The following is a 12949-nucleotide window of genomic DNA, read 5'->3' as shown; positions in this document are numbered from 1 at the left end:
GGAGCTGAGGAGTGCCATGGAGGTGAAGAAGCAGAATCGGAGCAGAGACTCTCCCCTCTCAGGGGGTTTGCTGCAAAGAGAGAGAGAGATGGTAAAGCATGTAGAGTGAGAGAAGACTTTGCAGGAGTATGCATGCCTTTGTGTTTGCTAAGATGGGAGAGCCTGGCAACATTTATGGGAGAAGTAGAGAAGTTGAAGAGAAGAGAGAAGGGGGTGGACTGGAGCCCCCAAGAGCCTAGAATCCAGAGCGCAGCAGAAGGGAGCAGCCTCGGGCAGGAGAAAGGGGCCACATCCAGAGCCTAGAGGGTGGAGTCAGCATGGGGACAGATATGGAGACACTATAGGTGTGGGGCTGTGAAGTTGAGCAGGTTCATGCCTAATGCCTCCTATTTCTCAGAGAAGCGAGAGGCCAAGGCCTGCATGGTGATAAGCTATCACAGAGAATGGGAGCGGGCACTGACCAGCACTGACGCCTAGGCTGAGCCTGGACCTTGGTAGAGGCCAGCCCTCAGTCTGTGGGTTGATGTGATCTTCCTGCAATGCCCCCAAAACCAGGTGTAGGAGCAGTGAGGTTGGAAGACAGCATTGAATCAAAATAAGGATTTGCAAGGGGACTGATTTGAGGGTAGGTGGTGGACCAGAGGGAGGGGGAGTTACAGGCGCTGGCAGGAGACGGCCTGGAGTAGTGGGGCTCAGGGTCTCCAAAGGCTAGAAAGAAAGAGAAGCCAGGAGGGAATTCACAGGAAGAGGTAGACACTGTGGGGCATACGTGTGCAGAGTCTGGAGCTCTCAATAAGCATGGGGCAGAGCAACAGGGTGTGAGCAGGGAGAGAGAGAGCTGGGGGAATGGGAGGCTGTGGGAGAGAGAATGGGTGCGGAAGGGGTAGGCCCCCAGGAGATGAGGTCCTGAGACCCACCATCCTGCCTTCCCTCCCCCCATCCTCCAGGCCATCCTGTCCCCAGACTCACCCACAACAGTGAGGTTGACCTGGGCCTGCCTGCTGCCCAGCTTGTTCTCCACCAGCAGGGTGTAGCAGCCACAGTGCTCCTGGCGTGCGGCCAGGATGGTGAGCTTGCTGCCATTCTCGCTGTTCTCCACCTTGATGTGTTCGCTTTCCTGGATCTGGGGGCAGAGAGTGGGGCAGCGCTGGAGATTTGGGCCAGGAAACAAAGGGGGTTCCAATCCCCACTGTCCACTCCCTAAGGGATGCCACTGCACAAGCTGTGTGGGGCTATTGTTATTTGGACTCTGGGCTTCTCTCTCAGGCATCCAGAGCCACGTCTCCCTGAGGGGTTCCAGGCCTGGGGTGGACAGGGAGGGTGCTGAGCAGGGTTGGGGGGAATGAACTCTGAACTTGCCGCTCCACACTGGAGTGGAGGAGTGTCCTAGTCCCCCTCTGCTCCTCTGGGATGGGATGATGGGAGAACATATCTGAGCAAAGTCCCTTACTCAGCCCACCCAGGCGGGTTCTGACCTCTTCTGTGCTGCCCAATACCATAGGCACTAGCTGCATGTGGCTGCTTAAGTTTTAATTAATTAAGCGGAAACAACCCAAATGTCCATCAACCGATGAACGGATAAACAAAATGTGGTATATCCAGACAATGGAATATTATTTGGCCGTAAAAAGGAGTAAGTACTGATACACGCTACAATATGGATGAGCCCTGCAAACATCATGCTAAGTACAAAAAGCCAGAAAGAACACATTTTATATGATTCCATTTATATGAAATGCCCGGAATAGGCAAATCCAGAGACAGAAAGTAAGTTCATGGTTGCCAGGGTCCAGGGGAAGAGCAAGAATGACTGCTACTGGGTCCAGGGTTTCTTTTTTGGGGAGATGAGAATATTCTGGAATTAGATCACTGTTATGGTTGCACAAACTTGTTGAATCTACTAAAAACCACCAAATGATACACTTTAAAAGGGCGAATTGGGTGAATTTTATGGTGTGTGAATTATATCTCAACAAAGCTGTTATAACAATTTTTAATTAATTAAAATTTAAAATTCAGTTCCTCAGGTGCACCAGTCACGCTTCAAGTGCTCAACAGTCATATACAGTTGGTTAATGGCTACCATACTGGATAACAGATACAGAACATTTCCATCACTATGGAAAGTTCTGTTGGACACAGCTGGGACTTGGCTAACCGGCTCTGAAGAGGGATGAGATTCTATCTTACTTCAGACAGCCCTAGCCCAGACATAGCCTAGGACAAACATGCTTTGGGATAAGGCCAGCTTCTCTTCTTCATCTTTTGAGACCAACTCTCCTTTCCTTCTCGGTTCTAGCCTCCTATCATCTCTGGGCCTTAGGACAATTTGAAGGGTTGTAAAATAGAGCAACAGAGGGCTCAGAAGAAATCTTCATACCTTCTGTAGAGTTTCTGACCATGAGCCTGCCCACCATTCTCTGCCCATCATGCACGTGGGCATACAGTACCAATACAGGATTGGTGGAATGGCCAGGCTCCCCAAGTTTCTTTGAAAGCTAGTTGTTTGGAAATTCAAACATTTTTCCATAGGACCATTATTATAAACGGTAGCTTGATTTCTGGGCCAGTAAGCCAAAATTCTATTTAACATACAATTTATCTATCCAAATACTCAGATTCACTTTTATGCCTTCAGCATGTGGTAGTTTAAGTTGTTACCACAGATAGGGTTCAGTGGGCTGGCACGGAATCACAGAGAGCTCAGAGTCTGAGAGGTCCTGTAGGTCACTGGTTCCATTTTCTTGACTCTGAGTAGAGGTCTAACTGAGATATTAAAATCAAGTGGCGGGCATGGTGGTTTTTATTTTTTCCTTCATACTTTTCTCTATCATACAAATTGTCTATAAAGCAGGGATTATTAGTAGATTCAGAAGAAAAGGTGATTCAGAACTCGAACTGGGTGGGTGAGTGACAGATGGGTGAAGGGTCTCTCCCATTTCTAAGGCCTCTGTGATCAAGAGTGATGCTGTCTCCATTACGGCACTTCTCATCCCTTTCAGCCCAGGGGCTGTGTGGGTGGTATGCAGGCCGCTCCCCTCTGTTACTGACCTGCTTTCGGAACTTCATCCACGTACAGGTGATGGGCTGGGTGCCTGCCACTTTACCAACCAGCTCGACAGATTCTCCCGCACGCACCTTTTGGTCCTCGGGAAACTGGATGATCTGTGGGGGCATGGCTGGGAGAGGACAGTGAGAAAGTGAGCTCTGAGGCGGAAGAGGGAGCCTCAGACATTCTGTTGTCATTTGACGCTGCTGTCCACATTGGTCTGTTGCTCATCTCTCGCCTTCCGGACCCTTCAGAATAACACTGTTACTGCTCCAGAACATCTGAGCTGATGGACCCCCTTGGTTTGTTCATCTCCTTATTCTGGTTCCCTCAGAAGTGGCCCACACAATTTACATGGCAAAATTCTCCATTTGTTCATTGCTCCGGAATTTGTGTCTTACCCTAATTTTTTGAATCTACATCCTAATTCCTTTAATTAAGCAGTGCCTTGCCTTCTAACCTCCTAGAACCTGGCTGACAGGTTCAATACGGTTCACGTTCTCAAATGTCTTTCAATGGAAAACAGACAAGGTTCCATATGACAAGGACATACACAGCAGAGCATTAAAACAGCACAAAGTGGGTCATCTCCACAAGGGGCAGAGTGGAGGAGAGAGGGTTGGGCAGAATTCCGCAGATGAGATGCGAAAGTCGCTAGTACTGTGTGATACTGTCCATACAAGGGAGGCAGGAGAAAAGGCAAGTCGTACAAGAGGGTGGGGGACCAGGCTATGCAGAGGCTCTCGGGGAAAACTGGGTCTGAATAACACAGAGCTTGAGCAGGGAGCAGGGTGGTCTCCTGGGACCACATACCCAGCGGTTGGTCTAGCAGGGCAGAGGAAACACCCCTCGTGGCAGATGACTCCCTTGCCCCAAATGTGGCTGTGACCAGTTACCTGCCTTCGGAGGTGTCTTGGGGGCAGGTTTCTTTTTCACAGTTGCATCACCTGAAACAAAGGAGTTCACAGGTTATCTTCTGTCTGTTGTTTTTTCACAAAGCTCCTGAATTGTAGGAGGACGCAGTCTTGCCCACTGGCCCTTCATCTGGATACAGCCCTCATTTGAAAACTTCTTTCTGGGAATCCTACACTCTCACACAGACGACCTCATGATCAAATGAATACTAGTTTTCAGGAGGGGCTTCTGGAGGGGTCCCTGGAGCCTCCATTGAGATAAAACTCCCCAAAATGCTTATGTCTCCATTGTCCATTTCAACAATGATAACCCCAAACTCACTAGCTATTCCCCCCTCCACTACCAACTTTCAGGAAACTCAGAAAGGAAATTATGTTAGATAAACCAACTAAAATTAGCCTTTGGTGTGGATCCAAGAGTCTCAGGACTCCTTTGGGTCACAGACTGTGGACTGGTGGCTTTCATTTTTTTTTAAATGTTTGTTGAATGAATCAATGAATGAATGAACAAAGGAATGAATCAACCAATGGTCTCCTCCATTCCTAACACCACTTTCTCCAAATAACTCAAATAAGAAAAATGATCCAGACAGACTAGTTTTGCGGCACAAACCTATTCATTTGGCTAAATAACAAATGGTGAATATGTAAAAATATCCTCAGCTTTCATATTTCTTTCAGGTCTTTGCCCAAATGTCATCTAACCTATTTATCCAAGTGAAATGAAAATCTAAGTGCACACAACCACCTATATGTGAATGATTATAGTGGCTTTATTTGTAATTATCAAAAACTAGGGGGCCAGCCCAGTGGTGCAGCGGTTAAGTTAGCACGTTCTGCTTTGGCGGCCCAGGCTTCGCTGGTTTGGATTCCAGGAGCAGACCCATGCACCACTCATCAACCCATGCTGTGGCAGGTGTCCCACATATAAAGTAGAGGAAAATACACATGGATGTTAGCTCAGGGCCATTCTTCCTCCGCAAAAAAGAGGACTGGTGGCAGATGTTAGCTCAGGGCTAATCTTCCTCAAAAAAAAAAAGAAAAGAAAAAACAGACACACATATGCAACTGGAAGTTATCCAAATGTCCCTTAACTTGACAATGGATGAACTGAGATACATTTATACAGTGAAATACTACTCATCAACGAAAAGGAACTATTGATACACACATGGATGAATCTCAACAATTCATCTTTCTCTTCTGCTCAGAGAAGCCAGACTCAAAGACTATGCACTGTATAATTCTATTTACATAACATTTTAGAAAAGGTAAAACTAAAGGGACAGAGGACAGATTAGCGGTTGCCAGAGGTGGGTCGGGGGAGGGGTTGACCACTAAGGAGCACAAGGACTTGTTCGAGGTGATGGAACCATATCCTGATAGTCACAGTAGTTACATGACTATATGTATTTGTCAAGACTCACAGCCCTGTGCCCTAGAAAGAGTGAATCTTACTCTATGTAAATTATGAATGAATATAACAAATGGGAACAAGGTATTTAACTAATGAGCTCTTTCCCTGTGTCAAAGAGCAACCCCCGCCCCAGCACTCCTTATCATCCTGGCTCCACTTTATTATTTTACCCCCAAGGCACTTATCACCTTCCAACACACTATATATTTACTTGTTTATTAACTCTCTCTCCTTCCCTTGTCCCTAGACTATAAGCTTTCTGAGGGCAGGGACTTTTTTTGGTCACTGCTGAATACCCATGTGCTTGGCACACAGAAGGCACTTGATAACTATTACTGAGTGAATGAGTGGGGTTAATGTTAACAATTATTCATCCAAAAAGCTTCCCCTTGGCATGTTATGGAGAAGTAGCGCTGTGTCCTGACCTGGACACGGGGCTCCTGCGTGACCACGGGAAGATTAGCTAACTCTGTGGATTATCGGTTGTGCATCCTTAAAATGGGAAGAGTGTTGCTGGCCATCTGAGTGTCCCAGAGGACTGAGGAAGGAGGTGACACCTGACAGAAGCACCCTGAGATCACAGAGCTGACGGCTACTAGTTACGTGGCAAAGCCCAGGCTGAGGCCTGCTTCCACCAAGATCACTCCAGCTCGTTGCCATTAATGACCCATCTCTCCATCTCACAGAAATTTACTGAGGGCCTACTATGTGCCAGGCATGTGCCAGTCAGTTCACACTAGTAACTTGGGTACTGAGGAGAAAACCAAACAAAGGTGAGGAATCAGGGCTTGTCCTCAAGGGCTTAAATGTCAAGATGTGTGGCCCACAGGAAATGCATTTTTTTTTTTGCCATAAAGGACATTTATGAGACAATTGGCAAAATTTGAATAAGGTCAATAAATTAGATGATAGCATTGTATCAATGCTAATTTTGTGATTTCGTATTTTGATCACCAAACTATGGTTTTATAAGACATTGTCCTTGGTTTTAGGAAATATACACTGAAGCATCTAGGTGTATAGAATACCACAAGTGCAACTTACTTTCAAATTGCTCATAAAAAGTAATATATATGTATGTGTGTGTGTGTGTAGAGAGGTAGAGGGCCAGAGAGATGGAAAGAGAGAGGGAGAGAGAATATATGATAAAGGAAAGATGGTAAAATGCTAATATTTGAGGAATCTGAGTGAAGGTATACAAGAATTATTTGTACTATTTTTACAACTTTTCTATAAGTCTAAAATTGTTTCAAAATAAAAGTTAAGTAGAAAGTTTAATAGAAAGTTTAATCCAGCAAACATGATGTGGCTGTTCAAAAGAAGGAGAAAGAGAGAATGCTGAGGGTTGAGGAGACGGTTAGGGAGGGCTAAGAGGTGGCACCTAGCCTGGACCTGAGGACTAGCGAAGATCTGACCTGGAGAGGGGAGAAGAGCCCCATAGGTCGGGAACAGACAGCGGCTCAGACTTGAGCATCAAGGTGACGTCTGGTGAAGGTTTGTCAGAGCACAGGGCTGGTATTAGAGAGCAGTGGTGTGACGATAGTGTGACAATTTAAATTACAGAAAATAAAAAATTCAGTTCCTCAGTCACACTAGTCACATTTCAAGTGCTCAGTAACCACATGTGGTTGGTGGCTACCATATTGTGCAGACGTAGAACACTGTCATCACCACAGAAAGTTCTTGGACAGTGCCGGTCTAGAATGCTGAGTCTGAGGCCTTTGTCCTGAGTAGACGAAGAATCCTCACACAAATCGCAGTTCGACTGGGCTCAAGGACCTCTGGAGGTCTTTCCAACACCTGGGGGACAAGGATATCCAAGTAGGAGGCGACTGCCATACTCTTGGAAGGAACTGATCAAGGTCCAGCCTCGGTAAAGGCAGCAGCAAAGAAAATACAAATAAGAGACAGAGGGAAAGTTAAAAGAATTTAGGGGCTAAACAAGAGGGAAGTACAAAGATTCCTTACTTGGATAAATGGGGAAAATTGTATTGATGGAATATGGAATTTGGGAGTGAAAGATGAGGAGTTTGGCTTGGTCCAAGTGAACGCAGTAGATGAAAGAATTTAATCCATACGTAGAAGCCCAGGATCAGAATTCTAGAGAGAGGTCGGTGGGTACTAGAAGTGAAAGATTTCGGAATCAAATGTGTAATTATGAAGGCAACTGCGAGGATGGGTCAGTTCTCTGGGGAAAAGAATGTAATGAAAGATGAGAAGGGGCCAGTGTCTGATCCCAGGTGAAGCTTACAACAAGGAGTTGGGATGAAGGAGGGGGGCTGTGGAAGGACCTCGAGAGGAGGAGGGAAGACAGTCATTGCAACCAAGGCTGGAAGAGAATGGGCCTTGGGTAGTGGGCTTCAGGTATGACCAGCATGGAGTGATGGGTGGTGTCCGAGAGGGCAGGTTCAGTGGGACAGTGGGGTCAGAAATCACCCTAGAGGAGATGCTCAAGGAAACAGGTAGGGAGTCAACTAATCCATCAAGACCTTCAGAGGTAAAGGGACAAAGAGAAAGAGGGTGGCAGAAGAGGAAAGGTCAAGCTAAGGGTTCTCCCAAGGTGAGAGAGAAAAGTAGGAGGTTTGAAAGCGGAAGGCTAGGACTCAGTGGAGAGACAGAGCCCAAAGATGCTAGTGGGGAAGAGCCTGGGAAAGCCAGATCCCTCGGGAGTGGATACAGGAGGGGATAGGGAACACCCATGACGAGCCGAGCCACAAAGCCCCTGCCCCTCTTCATCCAGGGTTCTTGGGAAGAGAGAGGGCACAACTGGAAGAGAGAGGCCCTCAAGGGAAGAAGAAAGGGCTTCTACTAAGGCCAGGATCTGACCTCCTGCAGAGAGGGAGAGCCATAGCTCAGAGGAGCTGTGTGGAGGGCTGTTACTATGGGCTTGGCTGTGTCCCCCCAAATTCGTAGTTTGAAGCTCTAACCCCTATACCTCAGAACATGACTATATTTGGAGACAGGGCCTTAAAGAGGTGATTAAGTTAAAATGAGGCCAATAGGGTGGGCCCTCGTTCAAACCAACTGGTATCCTTAGAAGAAGAGGAAATTTGGACAGACAGAGAGACACGCCAGGGAAGCACGCACAGAGGGAAGGCCAGGTGAGCACACAGGGAGAAGGCGGCCATCTGCAAGGCAAGAACAGAGGCCTCAGGAGAAACCAAACCCGCGACACCCTGATCTTGGACTTCCAGCCTCCAGAGCCATGAGATAATACATTTCCGTTGTTAAAACACCCAGTCTGCTACTTTGTTAGGGCAGCGCTAGCAGACTAACACATCTATGGATGGGCTCTGAGGGCTGGGAGGGAGGTGGACAGTCCCTGGAGTGGTGGGCCAGGAGTTAATAAGGAGCGGGCATCGGCACAGCATGAAATCAGATAACCCAAAGTCCCACACTATATTATTCTTGGCGGCTCTGGGGTAAACCTATGTTGGCTAGAAGCAGAGCCCGAACTAACACCTACCTTTCTGTCTTACAGCTAAATGGAATTATAGGCCAAAGTTTTACGTTTGTTCTATAAATTTGGAGCGTCTGCTGTTTGAATTGGTTACCATCTGAAACTGGTTTGATTCCTAACAGTAAAACCAATTTTAAATGTCAACAATGTTCTGTATACTATTCTATACATATTTTATACGACCATCTGCTGAAATCCATTCATTGTGTTCTGGGCTTACGAGAACACAATGAATGGACTGGAAAGCAGAGTCACCTGATTCTAAAAACCTTGTTTCTCGGAGAGAGCTGGACTCAGCGAGTTGAGTTTCTAACCCACAGTCTCATCATCCTTTCTCTCATTTGGTTCTTACCCCAGCCAAACACAGGCAGGGCACCCCACAAGGCTTCCAGGAGATGGAGTCACATAAAAGTCATATGACTTGCTGGGGTCATAAAACCACACGTGGCCGAGTTAGAAATAGGCCCTGAGCCTCCTGATGCCCAGTGTCTGGCTGCTTTCTTCCTGTGGCCTCTTCACTCCAGCTGACACTCAGCTCCATCCCCAAACCCAGGTCTTTGAAACTCCCTCTGTCCCTTTGCAGAAATGCAGTGGGCAGGGGCTCTGGAGCTGGACTTGGGTTCAAATACTGCCCTGTCACTCCCTAAGCTGTGTGACTTAAAGCACGTCATTTAACCTCTCAGAGCTTCGGTTTCCTCATTCAAAAACTGTGGGAAGAATATACAGAATTTGTTGTAAAGAATTAAATGATGTTGTAAAGATAGTATCGTGTACAGTGCATGCTCCAATACCAGGCCCCCATACAGCTCTCATGCCCAAGCAGATTCCCCAGAGGACTTCTCCATACTTCCCTTCCCCCATTCACTATGCCCCACTGTTGGTCAGTTCAGCTTTTACCCTCATGAGAGCTCTCATGCTGCACCTGGAGCTCCTTCTCCCAACTCAGGTCCTCTGTGGAGGCAGCCTTCTTGCTGGTCCAGGTGCCCAAACTCTCGGTACTTCCTAGGTCACTAACTAGTTTCCTCTCCTCTGGATTCACCCATCTTACTATCTTATAATATCTTTCAGCCCTTTGTCTCCCATCCCCTTCTCCAACACCCCAAACTTTCTGCACTAGCCATTGTCAGAGACAAATGTCACAGAAGGAAAGTAAAATCCAACCATCTTTGCAAATCCCATGAGAGCTCCTGGCCACAAGGTCAGGCAAGGAGGGCAGAGCATCCTCCCTCTCTTTGCCACTGGGTCTGTCCCTGTGAGGAGGCACTCAGTCACCTCTCCCAGACAGTCAGCCCCAGGCAGCACACCGGTCCTGGCACAGCATTGCTCCCCAAACTGCTCTTCAAGTTTCTCTTTTTATCCCTTTCTCTGCTGCCCTTATTTTCCCTGGAGCCCTGAACCCTCTCCTGAGCCTCCCTAGACATCCCGTGACCTGCCCATCATCTCCCTTGGCACATACTGCAAGCCCAACAAGTCCAAAACCAAATCCAGGATCTCCCCATATGCTGCTTGTCCCTGTTTCTCCCAAGGCCCCCTCCCTGCCCACATCCAGTCACTAATGTCTGTCAGTCCCATCAACTAAATACCTCCTCCGTATGCCACTTTCCACATCCCCACTGTCACCATTCTAGTCCTAAATGTACCACTTCCTAGGCCTCCGGTCCCCTGTCCCAACCCCAATACATCCATCACTCTATGGTCAAAGTGGTCTTTCTCAAATGCAAATCTGATGTCACTGCACTGTTTAAAACTATCCAATGGCTGCCCACTGCCTCTTAGGATAGAGTCCAACTAGTGTGACAAGGGCCTTTGAGATCTGTCCCCAGCTCTCATCTCCAGCCTTCCCTCTTGGGGAAGGAACACCCTCTCCCATGCCCTCGATGCTCAACATCAGTGGTCCTCAAAATCTAGCATGTATTATGATCACCTGGGAAACTTGCTAGAAACACAGATCCTCAGCCCTCCTCCTGGGACCCTGATGCTGCTCGTCCCTGCACCACCTTCTGGGGGGCACTGCTCTCTACTCTACGCTGAATGCCTTTCAGTTTCTGCAATACCAGGATTTTGCCACCAGCTCTTTGCTGACTTTTGCACATTCTTCAGACAGGCCTCAGCTCACGCATCGCTCCTGCCAGTTTGGGTTCCTGCCCCTCCAAGATGGTTCTATCTCAGCCCTCATCACAAGGCTTTGCAATTGCAGAAACCTGCGCCCCAATATGCATACACCACTGCAAGCTCCCTGGGCACAGGAACAGGTATCTCTTGTTCACCTTTAATACCCCCAGTGCCCAGCACAGTGCCTGGCAGTCTTGATAAATAGCTATTAAAGGAATACATGGAACCCCTGAGGATCTCTGTTGACCTAGGAATTCCCAAGAACACTCCACCCCACTCCTGGGCGCTGATGCTGAGAGACAAAGCCCTGGGGCTTGAATCCTTGTGGAACTTTCCAGAAAAAAGAGAAGCTTCCTTGCTCTGTCACCAACTAGATCAAAGCTGCCAGGTGCCGAGCCTTCCACTCCAGACAGGAGACTGAGACTGGAAGAAGTGAAGCAGCCCAATAAGACATCATGGACCAAGCTTTTTGCATCTGGAAGCTCCTGGGAAACCTGGGGCAGGGCTGGGGTGGCCAGCCTCCAATTGTCTGGGTAACCCATCTTTTGCTTCTGCCCCAGCCTGCCCAAGCCCTAATCTAGTCCTGGCCTGGTGAACCTTCCTTTGCCCCTGGGAGGGAGCATCCCACAGAAGTTTCCAGGCTGCTCAATCTGAAGGCACATGAGTGCCTCTCTCCCCCATTGATCAGCAGGGCGGAAAGACCAGAGCAAGCATTTGGGAGATATTTACAGAGCCTGAAAGGTCTCGCGGAGTCAAAGGGTTTGAGATAATGGAAAGCAAAGGAGAATTAGGGAGGTAGTGTGAACAGCCTCGGTACAGGGAGGTCCCTGGATCTCTGCCTCTCTGGGGACATTTCCCTTTTTAGGTAGTTAACTAAAAATAGACATCAAACCCTTCACAATTCCCAAAATTAGCATTAACTTTCTGCCAAAGGCTCCTGAAGGGGACTCAGGCTGGGTGAAGTGAGGACGGAGCACCCACCCCACAGGACTGTGTCAGCAGGGTAGCAGCAGGGACCTGGGGATGAAAGGCTGAATCCCACTGCTCCGTGCTGGGGAGGGGGCTCAGGGCTCTGGGTGACTTGACATCAACCTCCCACAACTCCCCTCCATCCCCCTGCATACACCAGACCCCTTCCAGAATGTCCTTACAGATTTGTGGAGAAATATTGGTCATTTTCCCAGAATTAACATCTCTGAGCAAATTTCCTGCACACAGCCCCTCATAGCAAAGGCTGTCACATAAGAAGGTTCCAGAGGAACATTGCTCCTCTTGTTACTGCAAACATCCATCCCTAAGCCCCCAGGATAACACTGGGATGGTCGGGAAAGAGGCAGCCCAGCATAGATGGGACACCAGTGCCAGCATTGCTTGACTGGAATCCCTGGGGAGGACCCATCCCACCATTTAACTGGCTTGTGGGAGACCGTGGAAGAGCTGGGGAAAGCAGCTGGAAGCAACAGCCCAGGGGTGGAAGTCACGGGGTCACACGCATGGGCGGTTGAGGGTGGAGTTAGGCACTGTCACTCCTCACAGACCAATACTTTGGTTGGGAGTTGGTGCCAGCTTTCAAAGACATTCATAGAAATATCTCAGCTTCTCTCCTGGAGTCCCACATCTTTCACTGTGACACAAGTCTTGATGCCAAGTCTCAACCTCTCAGCCCTTTGAATCCTATACAGATTTAACATTCCTCATGACCTGAAGAGAATATTTAAAGGAAAGATTTGATCCTGGAGAAACCCCTCAGGGAAACTGGACACTGATTTTGATATCCAAAGATGACTTCAAGTTGACACAACTTTTGGTTTCAGACAGAGACATATATGAGAGGCCAAGGTAAAGATATCTCAAAGCATCATGATCTGGTGAGTCCAGCCAAAGTGACCCATGTCAGAGGTGAAGCTCAGGCCAAGGCCAGGTATGGAATGCAAAGGGGCGTTCCACCTGCAACATCCCCAAATCCCTAAGGGCAGTGGAGGCAGGGACGCTGAAGG

At 48.1% G+C, this 12949-nt stretch overlaps 1 protein-coding gene across 28 annotated transcripts in view; it reads right to left on the bottom strand.

Annotated features, from left to right (window-relative positions):
* MYLK (myosin light chain kinase) overlaps positions 1 to 12949 on the bottom strand; it is a 258792-nt gene that overhangs the window by 45705 nt on the left and 200138 nt on the right. For all 28 annotated transcript variants that reach the window (XM_070583722.1, XM_070583726.1, XM_070583729.1 and 25 more), the window contains 3 exons: positions 3946 to 3996; positions 3052 to 3179; positions 970 to 1123 (listed from right to left, as the gene is read on the bottom strand). In XM_070583722.1, the coding sequence (XP_070439823.1) occupies positions 970 to 1123; positions 3052 to 3179; positions 3946 to 3996 (333 nt within the window). The remainder of the gene's footprint in view (positions 1 to 969; positions 1124 to 3051; positions 3180 to 3945; positions 3997 to 12949) is intronic.

The sequence above is a fragment of the Equus przewalskii genome, chromosome 18 (genome assembly GCF_037783145.1).
Source record: "Equus przewalskii isolate Varuska chromosome 18, EquPr2, whole genome shotgun sequence".
Classification (NCBI taxonomy): domain Eukaryota; kingdom Metazoa; phylum Chordata; class Mammalia; order Perissodactyla; family Equidae; genus Equus; species Equus przewalskii.
This window is presented reverse-complemented; position numbering and strand designations above follow the sequence as displayed.